We start from the raw sequence: 22,758 nt of genomic DNA on the forward strand, positions 1-22,758 counted from the left end.
TATTAAGCCATTTCAACCTGTTATGTCTAATGTGCATCATGATGAAGACAGAATATTTTAATTGAATTTTACACACAAAGATACACATCACAGTGGAGCAAATATGATTTGCCCTTTTGTCCATCTATTAGTACAGTTAGTTACTGTCTCTTTAGTAATAGTTCCCTATTGGCACAAAGGTTCAAAGCCATTTGGGATTCTTTTGAGACATGCAAATTGATCCTATGAATCTTTATTTAGATACAAATGTTATTTCAGTGGCACTTATTCACAATAGGTTTTTAGGACTGTAGCCTTAGGCAGCAATGATACAGCCCGTACTACTGTATACAAACAACTCTGTATCTGAAAGATCATAATTTCCTGTTCAATGCTGACTAATATTTATTGGCTACGTTAAATATAACAGACTGAATAGCTAAGTAAGTCTTTCCTGAACTATGGATGCTTTCTTTCTGGGATTTGGGTGGTTTGATTCTCTGCTTCTTCTACTGCCCAATGGTGCTAAACTAGAAAGATAAGATCCAACTTATCTGCTATTAATAGATCTTTCCAATGGGATAGTATTTTGCTTTGGGTAATCTGACTCACAAAAGGCAGACAGGCATAATTATTTCTGGAGGTGTGCTTGTAAATATCTGTCCTGCAAGTATATTATTATTTACTTTGTTTATATTAGTGTCCATAAATGTCATAGAAGGATGTGTGAGAATAAGTATGTGTGAATGGACACATAATGTGCCTGCATGTGTGAGCTGAAGAGATGAGACTGAAGATGATAACATGGGCTAAGTTTTGTTTATTTTAATCACATGACCAAAAGGCCATTCACTGGTTAAGATTGTGTTTATGTTTGTTTGTTTTGATGACATGACCAAACACAGCACTTGAACATCAAAAATAAAATTTTAAATATTAAAAAAGTATATTAAAAAAAATAGAGTTCAGAGCTTTTCACTTGAGCCCAGCAACTGGGACACACATAGCTGTCATTTTAACCTTTCTAGGCATACGTTTATTGGTTGTCTTAAACAAAGAAGGCTGCCAAAGAAGGTTTTCAAGAGAAAACTGATTCTACGACAGAATATTATGGTGCCATATAGCAATTTTGGATAGGAAAAGTCACAAGGTGGTTTTGGAGCATGGCAGTCATTATTCAACAGGGACTGTTGTACTTGATCAGTTAATTCATTCACACCTCTTCACCATCACCCTGACCTGCTGCCTTTTTTTCTACAAAATGGATGCCGGTTCACTTTGGAAGTAATATAGGCATCAGAACATATGGACGCCTCAGAGACACTGCAGGAGTGAAGCAAAGCACCTGTCAAGCCGGTGCAGAAAGTGCTGATAAATCAACGGCTTGCCACACTATCTGTAGAAGGCCTGATGTTTATGGGAACTTGGGAGGGGTGATTTCATGAGGGAGCAGATGCAGCCACAAAGCATTCTTTCGAGAAGTTCAAGGCCATCATATGTCCACCACCTGGGCGGAAGTGTAAGGAGTTGCCACGCTGGCACAACCTGAGCGGGTAATGTAACAAGTTTGTAAGGGGGGGGGAGGCATGTGAACTTTCAACTGGGTGGGAAGCTCAGATTTGAGTTCCCTGGTGTGGGTGGCAGGATGGCTCTGGAAATAAATTGGAACTTTGAGGAATGCTTTGACTTGGACTCTGATTTAAATTTGGATGTTACCTGGAACTTTGACAGCGCCTGGACTTAAAAATGTTGAATGTTCACTGTAAAAATTTCTGTACTGAGAGACTGCTTTGGGCTAAAGTACCATTTGCACTATGGAAGGTTAAAGAAAATTTTTAAGAGAATAGGAGGGGTTTCTCCTTTTATGATACACCCTAGAGCTGAAGAGATACTTTTATGTCTGTGTTTTCTCTTTTTGTAAAGACAGTGTGAGAGGACTAGTATGTATGAACTTTGATGTAGCTCCCTCTCTAAGGAAGGAAATTTGCTATGTAGTTCTGCAAACATAACAATCATATGTTTTACCTAATTTCCAAGTCACAAAGTATTTTGTTACCACTAAATCCAACTTTAATAGGATTATATTTTAATTCACCACAGATTATATTTAGGTAAACCATACTATTACATCTTTCTGAAAATCCTAAATAATTAAAAAAAATAGTCAGTTAATGTCCAGCTAAGGCTTTGCTTCTGCTGAGTTGTCATGGATGGATGAGAGAGGACTCTATAAAATCATTTGTCTGGAAAAAAGGGCTAAAGCTAACGTTTACAATAAATAACTGCTCCTAAATTATTAGGAAATCGGGAGTAAAAAAAAATGCACCCCTTTTCTTTTTTGCAATAATACTTTTTTAAAAAAAATATTTCAATATACATCTAGTACTTAGGACGCCTGAAACCCTTTGCAGACTTCTTCACCAACTCTAGTGCAATTTTAAGTTACATTGGTTTACCTATGTGTCTCATCAAAAGAAGGCTTCTTATTCATTGGTGTTATGAGTTTTAATAGATACATTTAAAGTTTTAAAGAATTTGAAAATGCAGAAAACACTAAAGGTATAAGGATCATGTGGTTTAATACCAATTTATATTTTAAAAAAGCACCACAGTCTTGTTAACCTCTTGCTGATATTTTTTGTTCATAATTCCATCTTAACGTCGCTGTTGAAAATCTATTTCTTAAATGACTTCATTGCATTTATGAAATGCACAACAGTTTTGGTTATTTCAGTTAAAACAATGACATTAATTATGAAATTAATACGACAAAAGTTATACTAGCTGGAAAATGTTCCCAACTATTATTCGGTTCCAAAAATAAAAAATATGCTAATTCTGCTCAATAGGGTTTATTGAATATGAAATAGGAATTCAACTGAGATGGCACTCATTTATGAGAAGACGAGATCAGAACTGGTAACTTTAACAACTCTTCTTTCATACACATATTAGGAAAAAAAAGAGGAAAAAATACTGTCTTGGCTATTTCTCTTCAATGTTGTATAAACTAAATTTGTTCTGTAACTGGCTCTAGTCTGTTAAGTATATCATAATCATTGCTTTTGTTCCAATTTCTCTTTGTCCTTTTATAGATTTTTTTGTACAATAAATATATATAGCAAAACTCTTTTCTTCTTTTAATGTGTCAAGTTTGGAATCTTGAGAAGTGTATTACTTGATGTTTTTGGTTTTGAGTTTCCTATGCTCATTAAAGAGATTGGCATGTTTATTTCAATGTGTAACTTAAGGCCTCTATTGCGAGGAAGGAAAATATGTGCTGGAATATAAATTAGTGTTACTGAATGCTCTTAATCTCAAAACCAGCTGAAACTATCCAATCATACTTCTTGAAAAGTGAAAATGATATAACAAAGGTATTGAGTTGCATATGATTAAATGGTAATCATGTTGTAAGAAAAATTCAAATTTTTTATAATTCCACTGAATTGGTTATTTTTATGTGTGCCATTCTTTCCACTGTAATTTCATTATTTTCTTTTTAGGAGTTTAAGAGTAGTGTTTCTTGACTTTCAAGATTCATGTTGCTATTCAAGCAATCTAATGAACTAAAACTTGCCAGAGTTAGAAATAGGATTTAAAAAAATATTCTTTCAAACCAATCTCAATGTTCTGATGACTGCATTGATAATGAATTTGGAAATTTGGTATGGATATTTCCTGGCCTACCACTTTCTTGGAGAGAGTGAAAGATTTAATTTTTAGAAACAGAAATGGCATCTATAATTATTTCCTTTCACAGTAGTAAGGAATCTCTTGAAACAACCTCTTTAAAAAAGAATACTTAAGATTAGAAAATATTTTCTAACACATTTCATCTAAGAAATTAATAATGTTTAAACTACTAGAATATATTCTAAACTAACGTCCAGTCCTGGAAACTATTTTCCCATCTGTTTTTTTCTAGGCTAAGGATAGAAACAAGGTTACAACAATGTACCTTTTCACACAATCGCTTTGAAAGAGAAATGGCCTGGAATTAATGATAAAATCTAGATAAATGGATCCGCATAATTTGTTTAAAATGAAACTTCAGTAACATCTAAATAAAATGCCTAGCATTTGAACAAGTTCTCTATCTAATTCCTAATAATATTTCCCGGGTTATAAATAGTAAAACTATACATGTTAAAATGGATATTATATCTATTTAAAATGATTAATCTTTAAAATTATCTGTTGGGAAGGAATTAATAGCAATAAACAATAGCCCATTCCCTGGCATTGTGATGGCGAGCTTATGGCACGCATGCTGGAAGTAGCACACAGAGCCATCTTTGTGGGCATGTGAGCCGTCGCCCGTTGCTTTTCCGGGTTCCGGCATGGCGGCCAGCTGGTCTTCACGTGCATGTGCATGCTGGAAACTGAAAGAGCAGTCTCCCATGCACAGGGAAGATGATCTTTTAGTTCCCGGTGTGTGCATATGCAAGGCCAGCTTGTATTCGCGTGCATACGTGCCAGAAAACAGATGACTAGGTGGCCAGTGCACATACATGTGCTGGTAACTGGAAGATCATCTTCCCAGCGTGTACATGCAAACTGGGCAGCTGCTCATCGGGTTTCTGGCATACGCGCACATTCTCATTTTGGTACACAGTGCCATAAAGGTTCACCAACACTGCCCTAGTAAAAATGGACAATTGCCATGGCACAATATAGAAAAATAGTTAGTCCTCATGACCACATTTGAACTCAAAATTTCCACTGCTAAGCAACACAGTCAAGTGAATTTTGCTCAGTTTTATGACTTTCTTGCCATTTTTAAATGAATTTGAAGTTAGGTTGCTGTAATAGTAGTGTGAAAGTAGCCATAAGTCACTTTTTTCAGTGCTGGTGTAATTTCAAACAATCATTAAATGAATGGTTGTAAGACAAGGACTAATTGTATTTTCTTTGAAAAGCCTGCAGGAAATACAATAATTGTATGATCATCATAATTATATTGCATCTATTACTGCTTCATCGAAACAGTATGATTATTCTATTTATGAATTTTAAGAAAGAAAGAAAGAAAGAAAGAAAGAAAGAAAGAAAGAAAGAAAGAAAGAAAGAAAGAAATAATCTACCTTCTTTGACACAAACTGAAATATGGGCAAGAACAGCAAAAATATATTTCTGTCACAATATATTACATTAAAACATTAATCTTGTTTGAATTCTTAACAACTTATTATAATAAGGTATTTAGATTGGAAACTCACAAGTGAGCCCAAGAATAATCAAGTCCAGAGTTGTACACAGAGATAACATGGTACACATAAAAGTGGATGTTATTAATTCAATCCAGAGTTCAGTTACTTCTGAAGAATTCATCTACCTCTGAAGAAAAAGATTGGTAGGGCAAAAACACTCCTATTTATAGATACAGCTTGAAATAAAATGCAAATTGAAAGATATTTAATGTTAATTAAAATGGAGAAACACCCTGAACAACCAAAACCGCTTAAAAGATGCTTTTAAAAGATTAGAAATTCACATCATTCCCAAAATAGCTTTCAATTTATTTCACCTGACCTTGGCTAGTACAGGGTCATTACTGTATATCTATTATTTTTCTTTCTTTGTGATTAATTGCAGGAATATACACACTGGAAAGATATATGATTCAACATTGTATCCTCCTTTATCTATTCATCTTGTTTGCTCCACTATTTTTTTTCTCCTTTTATTTTTATTCTATATCTGAATAATTTCAGGCAAAAATACAATCCTTTGGAGCACAGCATTGATGAAGCAATTCTTTATTGAGTGATATTTATAATGCAAAAAAAGTTGCCAATTGTAGCAAGGCATTTGATATTATCCTGAAAGAGAGTCTCAAGCCCATCTCAAATTATTTCATTTGTTTTGCTGCCCCGAATTGTAAAAAGCTAAGATTTATAATTGGCCAGATGTGCTACAGGAAACTAGATCATGGAATGTGGTTTTATGGAGCCCTCATAAAAAGGCAACAGGCATGTTGAGAATGCTGGCTGTGTATGTTATCAAAGTGACAAGGTTCAATAAAATGAATCTGCGTACTATATTGAAGTAAATGGAAACGTGAATGCCCAAATGAATATCAGCAAGAAGTATTATACAGTTGATCTTCGAATTATAACAATTCAGTTAGTGACCGTTACAATGGCACTGAAAAAAGTGACATGATCATTTTTTTCACACTTACAACTGTTACAGCATGCTCCCCCCCCCCATGACCACAACCCCCTGTGGTCACATTCAGACAACTGGCAACTGACTCATATTTATGACAATTACAGTGTCCCAGGGTCATGTCATCACCTCTATTGGTACCTTTTGACAAGCAAAGCCAATGGGAAAGCCAGATTCACTTCACAACCATGTTAACAACTGTGGCAAGAAAAGTTGTAAAATGGAACAAAACTCACAACAACCGTCTCATTTAGCAACAGAAATTTTGCGCTCAATTGTGGTCACAAGTCGAGGACTACAATACTTGTATGCCTAAATGTGTGCAAATTCTAAGCAGCTCAACTTAATCAACTTCACACAAGTAAGTCTTAAGTTTCCCCAAGCACTTAAACTGACAATGCTTCTTCAAGCTCAATAGGATACCTTCCTGATGAAATATTATGCATTTATATAATTCTCTTAACTGCTTCAATAAGACAAGGCTATGCAATCTGTTCGAAGATTATTACAAAAGCTGAAGCTCATTTATACACACACACACATACACACACCTTAAAACCAGTTCTCATAAAATGGAATTTAAGACATAGTGTCTGCATTTTTTCTAAGATTTTTCTTACTGTAATTTAAAAAAAAAAAGAAATATGTAACCAATATGTAAAAAAACCATGCATATGTAACTAATTGCATGGTACACACATAGTTTATTAATACATTTATTATATAGTTATTATCCATAGTTACAGAAGTAGTATAGCATTTTTTTAATTAGAAGGAATGGGACAGACAGCACCATTTCTTCTCTCCAAATGAATATCTGTTTGGTTATTAACCGAGTTACATACTTACAGCATATTGACAGATATGACAGAAGCTACTTCTCTCGAAAGTCCATATTTACATTACATCAACCTTGCTTCTAAAAGTCATTTAATAGTGAAATGGGCAGTATTTAAATATAGTATTTATATATAATTCCTGGAGCTATGTCTCAGTTAGTAATATAAACTAGACACTAGCACCAATGGGTTTTTCCTTGTTTACTAGTTCAGTCCATAAGAAAGGTAATAAACAAACACAATTTAAAACTTGCTAGTGTTCCAGAATAGCTAATTACTTTTTGCTTTGTGAGTCTCTTCTCACTCAGCAATCATCTCTTTTTAGCAAGTCTTTTACTGAAGAACTCACATCCAGGAGCTGAATTTCATCTGATCACTGGTGCAAAGAATAAACTACCTTCCTGACTCAAGCAGCTACACTGGCAGAATATCTTTTTGAAACTGGAGAAACTCAAATTTAACTGAATAACTTGATCCACAGCTTAATTCATTCTGAAGCAGTTACTGATTATGTGAGTAAATGAAAAAACAAACAAACACCCAACAACAACCCAGAAAGAAATCTCTTAATTTTACAGGCTTGCTTGGTGGCGCGAGCCTGTAATCCAACATGCGGAGGCTGAGACTGGTGTGGATAGCTTGAGCTCCCGGGTTCGAGGCTGCTGTGCTCCCGGGAGAATTGCCAGCCAAAAGAAGGGCGAACGTCAGAAGAAGGTTGCCCTAACCGCTGGGGAGTGAACTGGCCCATATCTGAATAATTAATAAAAATTTACATTACAGAGTAAAGCTACTCTGCAGACATGCTTTATTATTTATTATTTCTTTCTTCCCAAATGGTTCAGCAGAACTTTGCATATTCAGAACAAAGAGGTGTTCAGAAAAAACCGAAACAAACTCCAGAAGTAGTAGGTAGAACCACAGTAAGATACCAAAAAAGCAGCAATCTGGTGTGCCGCATAGTCAAAACTAAAACAGAGGTGGCAGAATGAAATCCACAATTCAGCAACTAAAAAAGTTAAATTTTAAGACTTGAAGATATTAGACATTAATGAAAATACCGAGGGTGATGGGTGGGAGGGGGATGATTACAGATGTCCAAGAATCTTTCACTATTAGGATAATAATAAAAAATGGAAGAATGGCACACGAGGCACAAGTGCAGTCAAAGCCCTGAACAAAAGAAAACAGCTAAAGTTAAAACTCTTCTGAGCATTATAAAAGCCTTTTAGATTAAACCAAATACCTACAGAAACAAGCCTTCTGGAATAATGAATGGGAAGAGTCTCAGGAGGCAGGCAGAATACTCAATAAAGGGGAAAACTGAAAATGTTTGGAGAGAAACAAATAAGTTATATTCAGCTATATTAGAAAACCACAGAAACAAGCAGGTTACCAGTTGTACAAAAAACCAGGGCGGGAACTGAGTTTATTGCTGTTGTATTTCAGAAGAGCAAACAGGACTAACTGAGTTCCATATTTCAGCAAGATGATCCTTCATAATTTAGTTAGAATTTTCCGTAGTTCTGGCTTATTGCAGTGTCTGGAATTTTCACCTAAACAGAGGTGCATGCTAAGAATAATGTAAACATGTGTTTACCTCTAGAGCACAGTGTCAAACCTGACTGAGTCATGTGATATTGACACAGCAAAAAGTTTGAGAATTTTTCAGGGAACTACCGGTATAATAAAATCTCATGTATTTCTTCCTCTTAGTGCCAAAGTGGGGTTTTACTTGAAACCTGAATTAAACAATTAATGCAATGTACTTGACAGCAAACACCTAGGAATAGGAAAATCACAGGGTCCTCATAATTATAAGCTCCCTTTCTGGGAGAGCAAAGAAATAGTTTTGATACTCAATGCTCAGAATCCTTCTTAGTCCTGCAACAGTTTTATTTTGGTTGGGAAATCGCTCCAAAGTGCCCCCTTACCAATCATGAATCCTGAAGCAAGAATTAAGGACATGAAGCCCTGGTGTGATTAAATATTAAACAGAAAATGCCTCCATTTCTGTAACCGCTGTTCAAACATCTGATAGACACTTGGTTAAAAGAGACTCTTGAATCATTTAAAATTATTTACATAAATGGAAAAATGATCCTCCAGGGATTCAAATTCCAGCTTCCCAGGCCATGGCATCTTCTTGGACTAGGCCAAGGAATAACAAGCCAACAAAGATGAAAAGGATTATATACTAACTTTACAACATTTTGTTACAAAACAAAATGATTTACTCTTTGTAAAAACTAGACACAATTGACTTTATTTATTTATAATCCTCATTTATTTGTTGGGGTATTTCTGAATCATCTATCGACCTGTGAAGTTTTGTGGCTAGATATTACTTTAAAACCACTACAAATGAATTTAACACAGCCAGATTAAAAACAGTTGAACTTCTGAATTACAACTTAATGAGCAAAAACCTAGAAGATTTTTTTGGTGCAGGAAACAGATGGCACACTAAAATCTTGGGGGGGGGGGGACCTCCAGGTGCAAATTTCCTTACTTTGACAGGGATATGTGGAGGAGATTCTCTAATGGTAATATAAACATTGATATGGAAGCTGACATTTCTTCACATCATCAACAAAGCAAAGCTTCGTTTTAAAATCCGTTTTGAATTCTGCTTGGAAACTGGCTAGTATAACAGCAGACTAAAACTGGTAAGATGTAACTTCATCAATTGGTTCCCGCCTGCCCCCCCAAAATTCTTAACAGATCTTACTGTATGCTACTCACAGCATATGTGGAGTGTATGAAAGAAAAGGTGCAAGCTACCAGCTTTTCAAGGTGCAAAGCCCTATATGGCACAGAGCCAGGTAATCTGTGGACCATGTCTCTCTAAAGATCCACCAAATCAGTTAACTTCCCCTGAAGATTCGTACCGCCCCCACCCTCCAGGCCTGGCATATAAATACAATAAATGAATAAATGAATGAATAAATGAATGGAATGACTGAATGGTGGGCACCCTCCTAGTCACTTTCTTTAAATACTGCCCACCTTATGGGATTCAACAAAAAGAAGGATGTCTTTTCCATGGCAGGCCCTGCCCTTACAGAACATCCATCCCCTAGAACAGTGGTACGCGGAGCCATATCTGCTGGCACAGATATGCCCTAGCTCAGCTCCAACGTGCATGTATGTGCCGGCCAGCTGATTTTTGGCTCGGAGAGGCTCTGGCAAGGCGCTTTTTGGCTTCCAGAGAGCCTTCGGGGGGGTGAGAGAGGGCATTTTTATCTTCCCTGGGTTCCAGGGAAGCCTTTGGAGCCTGAGGAGGGTGAAACACGAGCCTTCTGGGCCCACCAGAGGGCATCGGGGGGTGGAGCTGTTTTTGCCCTCATCAGGCACTGAATTATGGGCGTTGGCACTCACGCATGCGCGATAGCATACACCCACGCTCTTTCGGCACCCAAGGAAAAATAGGTTCGCCATCACTGCCTTAGAAGGTTGGCAGGCTCTGCCCTCCTTGGCTCAAAAAACTCTGAAGATCTGGCTGCGATAGGATAAAGTGGACAAAAGGATTTAATAAAGGACATTATGTTAGAAGCTTAACTTAGTGCCGAGGTTTTTTTTTTTTATGTTTATAGTTTCAATAGATACCTATATTATATTATTATTGACATTGTTTTAATTGTTGACTGGGAACTGTCAAGAGTTTGACATCAGATGGGTAGTTATATAAACATTTTATATAAATATGTCACCACTAACTTTATAGAGTACTGGGAATTGTAACTTCTCAACACCCTCAGACCTATAGTAAACGAATTTGCAGTTACATTTTTTAAATAGAAGACATTAATAATCTTTGAAAGTAGCCCAGGGGTGAAATGCTCCCGGTTTGCTCGTATTTGTCAGTTGTTGGAGAGCCAGTTGCAAAGGGTGTGCGAGGCTCTGTCCACCTGCCGCCATTTGAGGTATTTTTACCCTCTGCGCATGCACAAAGTGTTCTGTATGTGTGCAGAGGGTAAAAGAACAAAAATGGCAGTTTCTGGGAAGATCCTCATGCTCCCTTCAAGACCGGCTCTGTGACAACCGACAGGCACAAACGAACCGGGAACGTTTCCCCCCTAAAATAGCTTCTATACAAGTACACAGCAACTGCTTAGATTTGATATTATTTAAACTTGAATAACAATATCCAGACCACAGAACAATACTGTACAGATGTTTCCATTGATACAGCTGAATAAAAATGTCCCCAGACTTATATTTGTTTAATGTAATCTGATTAAGAGTAAGTGGAATACATTTGCCTAAAATTATCAAACATTTTTAGCCATCTTCTATGCAACATCAAAATAATCAGTTTAGTTTCTGTATTAAAATCAGTCCTGAAATCATTTTGTGAATGTTTTTCTAAAAAACTGTTTGAATGCCAAGCATATCAATTAAATTATATTGTTAAACTAAGTTCCTTTTGCAGTGGAACCAACATGCCTTGTTACATACAGCATAATCCTGGGTATGTATTGCCAGGATAAATTATATCCTGTGACTCATTCTCCAATACACATATTTATCATTGCAGGCTTAAAGGTAAATCTCACCTCCTTGCCCTAGGGCAGCGTTTCCCAACCGGTGTGCCGCGGCACACTAGTGTGCCGCGAGACACAGTCAGGTGTGCCGCCAAGCTCCAGCTGGGCGGGGCGCTGCCGGTGCCTCCGAGCTCCCACTTGCAGCTGTCCCCCGGTTCCTGCCCGTTGCCGCGGTTTCTGGCGCTCTCCTGCTGGGCCCCAAAGAAGGAAGGCGGGAAAAAGGAGAGCGAGTGGGAGCTCGGAGGCACCGGCAGCGCCCCGCCCAGCTGGAGTTTCCTGGCGTCGGCGGCAAGTGTCCTTTGGGCCCGGCGGGAGGGCACTGGCGGTGGGAGCGGGAGCGTGCCGGCTGCAGCGGCCCCAGGCGGTCGTGGGGAGATGGGGGCGGCGAGAGGGAGCATCAGCGCCACCCCTCTACGAGCAGCAAGACCCTCAGCGACGGGGCACGCCGTTTGCCTTTCGGCTCCGTCGCTGAGGCTTTTGCTGCTCGTGGAAGGGAAGGCGCCGATGCCCAAAGCCTCAGCGACGTTTGGCTGCCGGGGGGGGTGGGGAGGAGAAAATCCTCCCCCCCCCTCCAGGAGCAGCAAAAGCCTAAGTGACGGATCGTGCCGTTTCCCTTTCGGCTCCGTCGCTGAGGCTTTTGCTGCTCCTGGAGGGGGGGGTTGGCGGTGCCGATGCCAAATGCTTTCCCTCCGCGGTGGGGGGTGGAGGGCAGCCGCAGTCAGCCCCAGGAGACAAAGAGGGAATGAGAGAAAGGAAAGAGACAGAAAGGGAGGGAGAGAAAGAACAAGTGAGAGATAGAAAGGATAGAGAGAAAGGGAATGAGAGAAAGGAAAGAGAGAGAAAGGGAGGGAGAGAAGGAATGAGGGAAAAAGGGAGGAAGAGAGAGAAATTAGAAACATGAGAGAGAAAAGGGGGAAAGACAGGAGAAGTACCCAGAAATGAGACAGTAGTATAAATTTCAGGAGGGATGATTGATTGTACAGGTATTTATAAGGGGATGTTACATGGGATTGTATATATGAGGGGGTTATGTATGTATGTATGTATGTATGTATGTATGTATGTATGTATGTATGTATGTATGTGTGTCATTTTGGTTGGTGGTGTGCCCCAGGATTTTATAAATGTAAAAAATGTGCCGCGGCTCAAAAAAGGTTGAAAATCACTGCCCTAGGGTGATGTGCAGTGTAATGAGCTGCATTCTCTAAAATCTGTTAGCACTAATGCCACAATAGTTCTTGATCATGGTTGTATGCATTTATTTCTATCATGCCTTTCAAAATATCCCCCCCCCCCAAAAAAGAGAGGAAAGGTAGTTTTAACATGTGATCTTAATAGTTATGTATCTATAAAATTAGCTTTTAGTTCTCTCCAAGGTAAAAGGGTGGGTGGGACTACGTTGAATTGCAGATGTTCATAATTTTGGGTATGAAGTCACTTCATTTGCCTACTTCTAGAAATAAAATTGTTAGAACTCAGTAAGGATGCAGATTAATTAATGCAAATTTTAATGCAATGGGGGAATATTTAAATAATGAATTAAAGGGGAGGGATAAAATGGCAGGAGCGAGCACCCAGTGTACTGTATTAAAAAAGGCCATCTTAAAAGCCACTGGACTGTATGTAAGGCAAATAACTAAAGGTAAAAGGAAGAAGAAACCGCTATGATTTAACAATGATGTAAGGGCTATAATCAATGAAAAAAAAGACTGCCTATAAGAGGTATAAAGAGTCTGGAAGTATAGCTGATAGAGAGATATATAAAAAGAGACAGAAGGAGGCGAAACAGATAATATATGCTGCTAAAGCCTTAAAAGAGGAAGAAATTGCCAAATCTGTAAAGAAGAGGGATAAAACCTTCTTCAGATATATTAGTGATAGGAAGAAAAAAAACTGCAGCATCACGAAGCTTAGTACCGGGAATAATACATGCATTGATGGGAAAAAGGAGATTGCTGACCATTTCAATAGCTACTTCTGTTCAGTTTTCTCAAAAGACACCTTACAATATAATACTATAGATGGATACAGCATTGCTTCCAGCTGTGCGGATTCAGCTCCAGTGATCTTAGAAGCTGATGTCTTAGAAGAACTTGAACGATTAAAGATAAATAAGGCAATGGGTCCAGATGGCATCCACCCTAGAGTTCTTAAAGAACTCAGATTTGTCATTGCTACCCCCCTGACTGATTTGTTTAACCAATCCCTGTTAACAGGAGATGTTCCTGAGGATTGGAGAATGGCCAGTGTTGTGCCTATCCACAAGAAGGGCAGTAGAGAAGAAGCTGGTAACTACAGGCCAGTTAGCTTGACATCAGTTATAGTTAAAATGATGGAGACTCTACTCAAAAAGAGGATAAATCAGCACCTAAAAAACAATAACTTATTGGACCCAAATCAGCATGGCTTTACTGAAGGCAAATCATTTCAGACTAATCTCATTGATTTCTTTGACTATGTCACAAAGCTGTTGGATGAAGGTGGTGCCGTGGATATTGCCTATCTGGACTTCAGCAAAGCCTTTGAGATGGTTCTACATAAAGAGACGATAGATAAATTAGTGAAGATTGGACTTAATCCCTGGATAGTTCAGTGGATTTGCAGCTGGCTGAAGCGTAGACATCAGAGAGTTATTGTTAATGGCGAGTATTCTGAGCAGAGACAGGTTACAAGCGGTCAGTTGCCACAAGGGTCTGTTCTGGGTCCTATTCTTTTTAATATGCTTGTGAGTGACATAGGGGAAGGTTTGGTAGGGAAGGTTTGCCTATTTGCCGATGACTCTAAAGTGTGCAATAGGGTTGATATTCCTGGAGGCGTCCGTAATATGGTAAATGATTTAGCTTTACTACATAAATGGTCAAAGCAATGGAAACTGCAGTTTAATGTTTCCAAATGTAAAATAATGCACTTGGGGAAAAGGAATCCTCAATCTGAGTATTGTATTGGCAGTTCTGTGTTAGCAAAAACTTCAGAAGAGAAGGATTTAGGGGTAGTGATTTTTGACAGTCTCAAAATGGGTGAGCAGTGTGGTTGGGCGGTAGGAAAAGCAAATAGGATGCTTGGCTGCATAGCTAGAGGTATAACAAGCAGGAAGAGGGAGATTGTGATCCCGCTATATAGAGCGCTGGTGAGAGCACATTTGGAATACTGTGTTCAGTTCTGGAGATCGCACCTACAAAAAGATATTGACAAAATTGAACGGTTCCAAAGATGGGCTACAAGAACGGTGGAAGGTCTTAAGCATAAAACGTATCAGGAAAGACTTAATGAACTCAATCTGTATAGTCTGGAGAACAGAAGGAAAAGGGGGGACATGATCAAAACATTTAAATATGTCAAAGGATTAAATAAGGTTCAGGAGGGAAGTGTTTTTAATAGGAAAGTGAACACAAGAACAAGGGGACACAATCTGAAGTTAGTTGGGGGAAAGATCAAAAGCAACATGAGAAAATATTATTTTACTGAAAGATCCTTGGAACAAACGTCCAGCAGACGTGGTTGGTAAATCCACAGTAACTGAATTTAAACATGCCTGGGATAAACATATATCCATCCTAAGATAAAATACAAAAAATAGTATAAGGGCAGACTAGATGGATCATGAGGTCTTTTTCTGCTGCCAGTCTTCTATGTTTCTATGTAGCAAAGGAAATATATTTCTTTTTAACCAATTCCTTCCTGGCACACATCTGCCTTTCTCTTTTTTGTTTCAAACAAATTTCAAACCCACCCACCAAAGACTGGAGGGGTGGGCGAGAGGCCAGTGGGGGGCATACAACATTGCCATTGGGAAGAACGTATGTTTGTATTTTGTTATGAAGGATAAATTAGTACAATTATTCTCCTTTCTGACCTATAGTCAGACCTATTGCATTTAGAGTCCAAGTGTCTATTTTTGAAAAGTGACTTCATGCTGAACGTGGGTGCTACGTAGCCTTCTGTAGCTTTCACACTGCAAGTCTTGGACATCCCTTTCTTTTCCTGGTTTTCCCACACTTTCTGCCGCTCATTGTATGCCTACTGCTTTTTTTATCTGCCTATTCAGCTCAAATTAGTCACGAGCGGCCCCCAGCTTAGAGAGGAAAAATAAATTAGGTAGTGTTTTAAACACAGTTTGATTAGATTGATCCTCTGCTTTTTTTTTCTGCTAAAGAATGGAGTGACCCTCACCCTTTACAAGATAGCATTTTAAAACATTTTCCCTCAATGCAGTACAGAAGGAAAGAAAGACCTGTGAAAGATAATTCCTTTTTGAATTATAATTAACAGAATCAAAACAGATCAAGTCCATAGAACAGGAGTTTTCTATATTAGCACTATGGCCAAAATAGGTAATTTCATTTAAACACACAAATTCAATAATGGCAAGATGAAAATGTACTTATAACAGGAGTACAAATATCCGACCGTAACACACTTGACCATACGTTGTTCTGAAACTAGCCATGTAGATTTCTCTTTATCAAGAAGCTTGCCATGAATTGCAAAAGCATTCTGATTTGACAAGTCTGAATTTTATCTTTTCAGATACTCCTGTCACTGACTCCTATTCTCTTCATTAAAAAAAGAGATATGACTATCCATAATTTTTTGCTTTGATATGAGGGGAAAGAACAAAATTATATTGTATGCAAACATGTTTAATAAATAGATAAAAATAAACATCCTGTATTAGAAAATGAAAGCAAAAATTCTTCCATTGACTTCACAGTATTAAATAGTATTAATTAAATCTGTGTAAAACAGAAATGCATGTAAAAGCAGTTAGTAAAAGAGATCATGTCATCATAAATAATGCTCCCAATTGTAGAGAGTTATCAGAATTTATTCTGATAGCACCCAAGAAATTCACTGCTTGTGTCCAATATTGGATTATTTCTGAATCTGTCCAAATCAGGATTTATGTTTTCTAATCTGAAAATCTGTCAATGAACTACACAGACTAAATCAATTCTTTGCTTGCAGTCCATTAAAGCTAAAGTAACACTATTCCAAATATAAACCATTTCAAGAAACCAGTAGTTAGGAAGTGGGAAAAACTAGAACAGTGATCACCTATCATCACAGAATGTGTTGGTGTTCTCCCAGTAATACCTAACTATTCTTTTCACCTAACTACATGAGAGGTTAACACGTAAAATGAATATAACCCCTTCTTAAAGCATTTATACTTCGAGTGGCAATTTTGATGCACATTATGGTTGTCAACAGAACCAGAAGGCCCCCTTCTGAATTAATTGACCAGAAAAAAGGAGTGGGGGGAGAAAGTGCAGTTGCTCTGGATTCCAGTTTTTTATGGGCAAAGTTGGAAAAAAAAGTAAGGAAAATAAATGCATTTTTGGAGTTTATTTTTCAACAAGCAATATAGAAAGGACAGTTGATGCTATAATAATGATTCATTATTGAATATGAAGGTGAAGATACCCTTGAATCAAAGCTGATTCTGATAACCACATTCACTATTATATTTATATCCAACCTTTATTTTGCATAATCCAAACGATGTACATCAAGTACCTTCCTATTTTTCTCCACAACAACCTTGTGCCTTCATCTGAGCTGAGAGAGGTACTGACACTCAGCTGGCTTTTATGCCTAAAATAGGACTAGAACTCCTGCTTTCTAGTCCAACTTCTCAATCACTACACCAAATTGGTTGACTAATATGCTTGCCATTTTCCTATCAGTATCACGGAAGTGGCATGCCACTGTCCTCTTCCACAATACTTTTTCAACTTCTAGTCTAGACTGTAGCCCTGAAATTCCCAGATGGTCTTTCATTTTGAACCAATCATATTTAGGTTCTAGGATCGGTCAAGGTCAGATAAGAGGCACATGACAAAGCAAAAGATCCATACAGGAAGATGATGATGATGATGATGATGATTTATTAGATTTGTATGCCGCCCCTTTCCGCAGCTCACAGCAGTGATAAAACAATATACAATAACAAATCTAATATTAAGAGTCTAGAATAACAGTTTAACATTAAAAGCCTAAAAACCCCATTCACACAAGCATACCATACATAAAACTACATAGGCAAGGGGAGATGTCTCAGTTCCCCCATGCCTGACGGCAGAGGTGGGTTTTAAGAAGTTTACGAAAGGCAAGGAGGGTGGGGGCAATCCTAATCTCTGAGGGGAGCTGGTTCCAGAGGGTCAGGGTCACCACAGAGAAGGCTCTTCCCCTGGGTCCCGCCAGCCGACAATGTTTAGTTGACGGGACCCGGAGAAGGCCAACTCTGTGGGACCTGACCGGCCGCTGGGATTCATGCGGCAGAAGGCGGTGCCGGAGATATTCTGGTCCGATGCCATGAAGGGCTTTATAGGTCATAACCAACACTTTGAATTGTGACCGGAAACTGATCGGCAACCAATGCAGACTGCGGAGTGTTGGGAAGCCCATGATTGCTCTCGCAGCTGCATTCTGCATGATCTGAAGTTTCCGAACACTCTTCAAAGGTAGCTCCATGTAAGAGAGCGTTACAGTAGTCGAACCTCGAGGTGATGAGGGCATGAGTGACTGTGAGCAGTGACTCCCGGTTCAAATAGGGCTGCAACTGGTGCACCAGGCGAACCTGGGCAAACGCCCCCCTCGCCACAGCTGAAAGGTGTTTCTGTAATGTGAGCTGTGGATCAAGGAGGACGCCCAAGTTGCAGACCCTCTCTGAGGGGGTCAATAATTCCCCCCCCAGGGTGATGGACGGACAGATAGAATTGTCCTTGTGAGGCAAAACCCACAGCCACTCCGTCTTATCAGTGTTGAGTTTGAGCCTGTTGACACCTATCCAGACCTCAACAGCCTCCAGACACCGGCACATCACTTCCACTGCTTCCCTATGTTCTCATCAATTTCTTTTAAAGCTACTGTTTTTTTCAAAGAGTTACCCAATCCTTCCATGCAAATTGACTTCCTCACACCACTGAACATTTTAAGAGCCACACTTCCCTCATTTGATGATAAAATCTGTTCCACAATTAGGAGAATAATTATGCAATTATAAACCTGGTTTTTTTTAAAAAAAAACAGGAATGTAGGGAACTATAGTATCTAGAGGGATACTCTCATCCAACAAAAACAGGGGTTCTCTTAATGAGAACCAGACATAACCAGTACATGCATCATTTATAGCTCTGGTATATATGGCAGCAGGTAAAAACAACAGAAAAGCAAATTCTGATGCATCAAAGAAGCAGGGAATGTATTTCCTTAAGCAGTTTTATTATGAAACCAAAAATGAAATGTACTGGTTTCAGTACAACCTACAAAACATTTCAAAGAAAGTAATCCAGTTGTAAAAAAACAATTAATAAAATATACATGTTATGAAATTAAAACAAAAAAAGTAAACAAAACTTTTAGGATACGAAACAAACATCTAGTACTATATGGCAAATAAATCATTGGACTGTTGCTCAAAGAAGGCTTAAATAATGAAAAACATAAGCATATTGTCAAAAAGATTAATTTCAGTTTACAAATGAAGCATGAATCCAGGATCAGAATAAGAAACTTATATATGTATGTGTGTGTGTGTGTATGTATTATGTTTTTATGTATGTATACACACACACACAGACACACTGATTTCCCCCAAATAAGACATTCCCTGATAATAAGCCCAATTGGACTTTTGAGTGCATGGCAATAAGGCCAAGCACTTATTTCAGGGTTCAAAAAAATATAACACAAGGTCTTATTTTTGTGAAAATACGATAGATAGATAGATAGATAGATAGATAGATAGATAGATAGATAGATAGGATACAGTATAAAGAGAAAATCATCTTTAAAAACAAGGGTATAAATAAATCCCAAAAAGCCAAACTGATTCTCAATCAAGGCAAAATGGTAACAGTATAAAACCTCTGGTAAAATATTAAGATTGTTTTTAAAATACATGTCCTGATAACTTCTTTCTCTAAAGATGATACAAATCTGCAATAAAATTAATATTTGTTTAGTCTATTTTTAGTAAAAAAAAAAAAAAGATATATACATTTAGATAAAGACAAAATCACCCAAAAATATATTGTTGCTCAGCTACACCTGCATTCAATTTCTAAAGCTGGTACGAATAATTAGGAAATAGGATGTAGTAATGTAAAAGGCAAAAAGTTTTCTCCAAGTAATTGTCTTTAATAAATTGAAACACCAAGCATCAGATAGTCAAAATACATTCAGTTCAGAGAGAAACATAGAACACTGTATTTGAAAATCAACTACGAATTTAAAGCTGTTTTTTAAAAAGCTGAACATGAATATAATATTTTGTAATAATTTTATACCTATTGTTTTTATAACTTTTTGGTACTATTTTTAACGGAGGAAATTCTATATGTGTGACAAATTTTTAAATTTTTGAGGCATAGTTCTAAAAGTTTACTATGAATAGAATAACTACAGGAAGCTGTCTAGCTATGAACATTACAATTTTACTATCTTTACATTGGGATGCAATTTGTTCTATTCTGTGGGCCACTCATATATCGTAATTGAACAATATGTAAAAAGTAGTTCTAGTTTAGCAAAGGATAATGAAGATCAATATTAAGATTCCATAACTCCATCAGCTTCAATATTTAGTAAACATATAACTCCAACGAGAAAATGATTTACTTTTTAGAAAAATCTAAGCTTAAGAGTAATCGGAAGAAACTGATTGACTTTGATTGGAATTTGTAAGTGGAAGAAAAATATTTCTTAACTAAAATTAATAGAAAATTAGAAATCCCTAGGCATTGAATGCCTATCTAAAAATGCAAGGATTCAAGGATGCTTATTTATTTATTTATTTATTACTGATAAAGATTAAACGGAGCTGAAGGTGACAATTCTTATTAGTTGAGGAATCCCTTTGCACAGCTACCTCTACTCCAAAAAGAAGAAGCAATATGTACTTTGGATACAAATGGCTAAAAAAAATACCACTAGATCCAAATTAATTATAACATATATAAACAGAATATTTTATTCTGTACTTTTCCGGTCCGAAAAGAGTGTAGGGTAGGGTGCAAACAGCACAACTCAATAGCTAGCTTTAAAATACAAAGTCAAGATGTGTGTGAGGGAGAAACTGTATTCTTCCTTAGAGATGAAGAATGTTCAAAACATACACCCTGAACAAGTAAATACTAAGAGGAAGATCGTCAGACAAGGCCAAAACGTTCTGCTCTTTTTCTCTTCTTTGCCTGTAAATAGGAATTAAAAGATGAATTAAAAGAAGTCAAAATCAAAGGGAATGGCAACTTGTATAGGTTTTGGCATAAAGAAAAGCAGAAAGTCTATAAGGAGTGTAACAGTATATGTCTAAGAAAGCATCTTTCATATCAGGTTTCACAAGAGGCACTCCTACTGAAATGGGACATGCAACTACAGTCAGAAATTAAGCTATAAAGCATGAGATACAATGCTTCATCCTGCTGGCTTATATGAGAAAGTTGGAACAATTACCGTTTTACAAGCTTAGAAAGCCTTCTAGGTAATAGGAGGTGGGAAATGTAAAAGGCCAAAGGGTTAACACTCTTCTATTCACAGAGAAGGAGAGTGGGACACAGTCAAATGCATTGAATACACTCATACATCTTTGAGATATGCCTCTAAGTCAATACACCAGGGGCATATAAATCTTAATTTTTACCACGATAAATAGCTTAGTGGGAAACAGACGTCCCAATCAAGAATCTCCAGGGAAAAGGTGTCATTTAGTATATACAATACTACAAAAAGAGCTTTTTGTTTCAGGCACACTCACTAAGCGCCCTAACGGAAAAGCATGGAATCCCTCAGACCACAGCCCAGCCACCCCCTTCACTCCAACTGAGCAGGCAGATCATTCTACAGCTGCTACTTCATTTTGTGAAGCAATGCTTGCACTGCATCTAGGGAAAACAAAAGGCACCCCACAGAAGGTGCCAATGAAAATAAACTTCCTCACTCAGGATTCAATCCAATATCCAAATATTGTTCCCTTCTGTAAGTGAAATTAGACTTTAGCAAGAGAACTACTTGTTGTCAAGATTACATCTTAATAGTGTAATCAACCCCAAAACAAAGCTGCCGAACAAACAACAAGAACAACAACCCTTCATGCTTGGAATAGAAAGATCAAATTGGGAAGCAATCATAGGTCTGATAGTATAATGGCAGATGCCTAGCATCAAGATTTACAAAAAGATTAAAGCAGTAGTAGTATTTTTCTAACAGTGGAAGAGACAATAAAATAATCTTGCCTCCATCCCGCATTTTAAAAAGTACTTTTTAAGCTCTACAATGGAAAGAAAATCAACTATGTTAATAACTGGGTGATTCTGGATAATTCAGAAAGGGTAAACCATCCAAGATAAAACTAAACTATTCCAAGTTTTATATCTATTGTATAAGTTAATGACAGAAAAATTCAACTATTCTGTTCCAACCTACCACAGAGCAATAATATGAAAATATCTATAAAGAGGAAAAAAGAAAAAAAAGAGAAAGACACAACCCCAAATTATTTATATATCTAAATTAGTATACAATAATTGAATGGGACTATGGGGATTGGGCAAAGAAAAGCATAAAAGTCACACAGTGCCATCTTGTGGAGTACCTGACATTATTTCAATTACAAAAAGTCTCAGTGCCCAAGATTTTATTAAAAAATGTTACCTCTGTGTCTTCTGTAGTTCCTGCTCCAGCTGAACTTGTAACAATGCCAAACCTTTCCTTTCTTTTTTTCAGTTTTTCATCATCTTCCGTCTATATAGAAAGAAAATAACACATTGGAATGTAGGACAATAGAATAATTTTAATTCCTATCATCTTATTTTGCTACCTGGAGTTTCAAAGAATCGGTAGAATATTCACAACTACCTGTTATTGCATACATTAAACGGACATGAGAGCATGATACTTTGGTCTTTCGAGACTGAAGGATGCCAATGCAAGAACAGACATAAAGTGGGAAAACCATCTTCTAGGAGAAGGGAAACTCTGACTGCAAACCTCCACTGCCTTGTGGTTGTATCCATCATTGGAAAAGGCTTCAGGAGTAAACCTTGAAGCAAAATCCGGAGCCAGTTCATGACTGCGTATAGCCACATTCTGATAACTCCTGCGACATAGCTGTAACCAATCGTATTGGCCTTTGCCATTCCATTGGGTTATTTCAGAGACATAGAGGGGAGATCTGCTGCTTGGGTAACAGTCTATCTTCCATACTAACCTACCCAGGCTTC

The 22,758-nt window shown here is 37.6% G+C and overlaps 1 protein-coding gene across 1 annotated transcript in view; it reads right to left on the reverse strand.

The window, feature by feature from the left end:
- Nucleotides 1-19,657: 19,657 nt before the first annotated feature.
- Nucleotides 19,658-22,758, reverse strand: part of SARNP (SAP domain containing ribonucleoprotein) — an 88,760-nt gene continuing 85,659 nt past the window's right edge. Inside the window, exons 10-11 of the mRNA XM_070740404.1 lie at nucleotides 22,190-22,279; nucleotides 19,658-20,730 (exon numbers count right to left, since the gene is read on the reverse strand). Coding sequence (XP_070596505.1) covers nucleotides 20,689-20,730; nucleotides 22,190-22,279 — 132 coding nt within the window. The 3' untranslated portion in view covers nucleotides 19,658-20,688. The remainder of the gene's footprint in view (nucleotides 20,731-22,189; nucleotides 22,280-22,758) is intronic.

This window comes from Erythrolamprus reginae, chromosome 2 (genome assembly GCF_031021105.1).
Source record: "Erythrolamprus reginae isolate rEryReg1 chromosome 2, rEryReg1.hap1, whole genome shotgun sequence".
Taxonomy (NCBI): domain Eukaryota; kingdom Metazoa; phylum Chordata; class Lepidosauria; order Squamata; family Dipsadidae; genus Erythrolamprus; species Erythrolamprus reginae.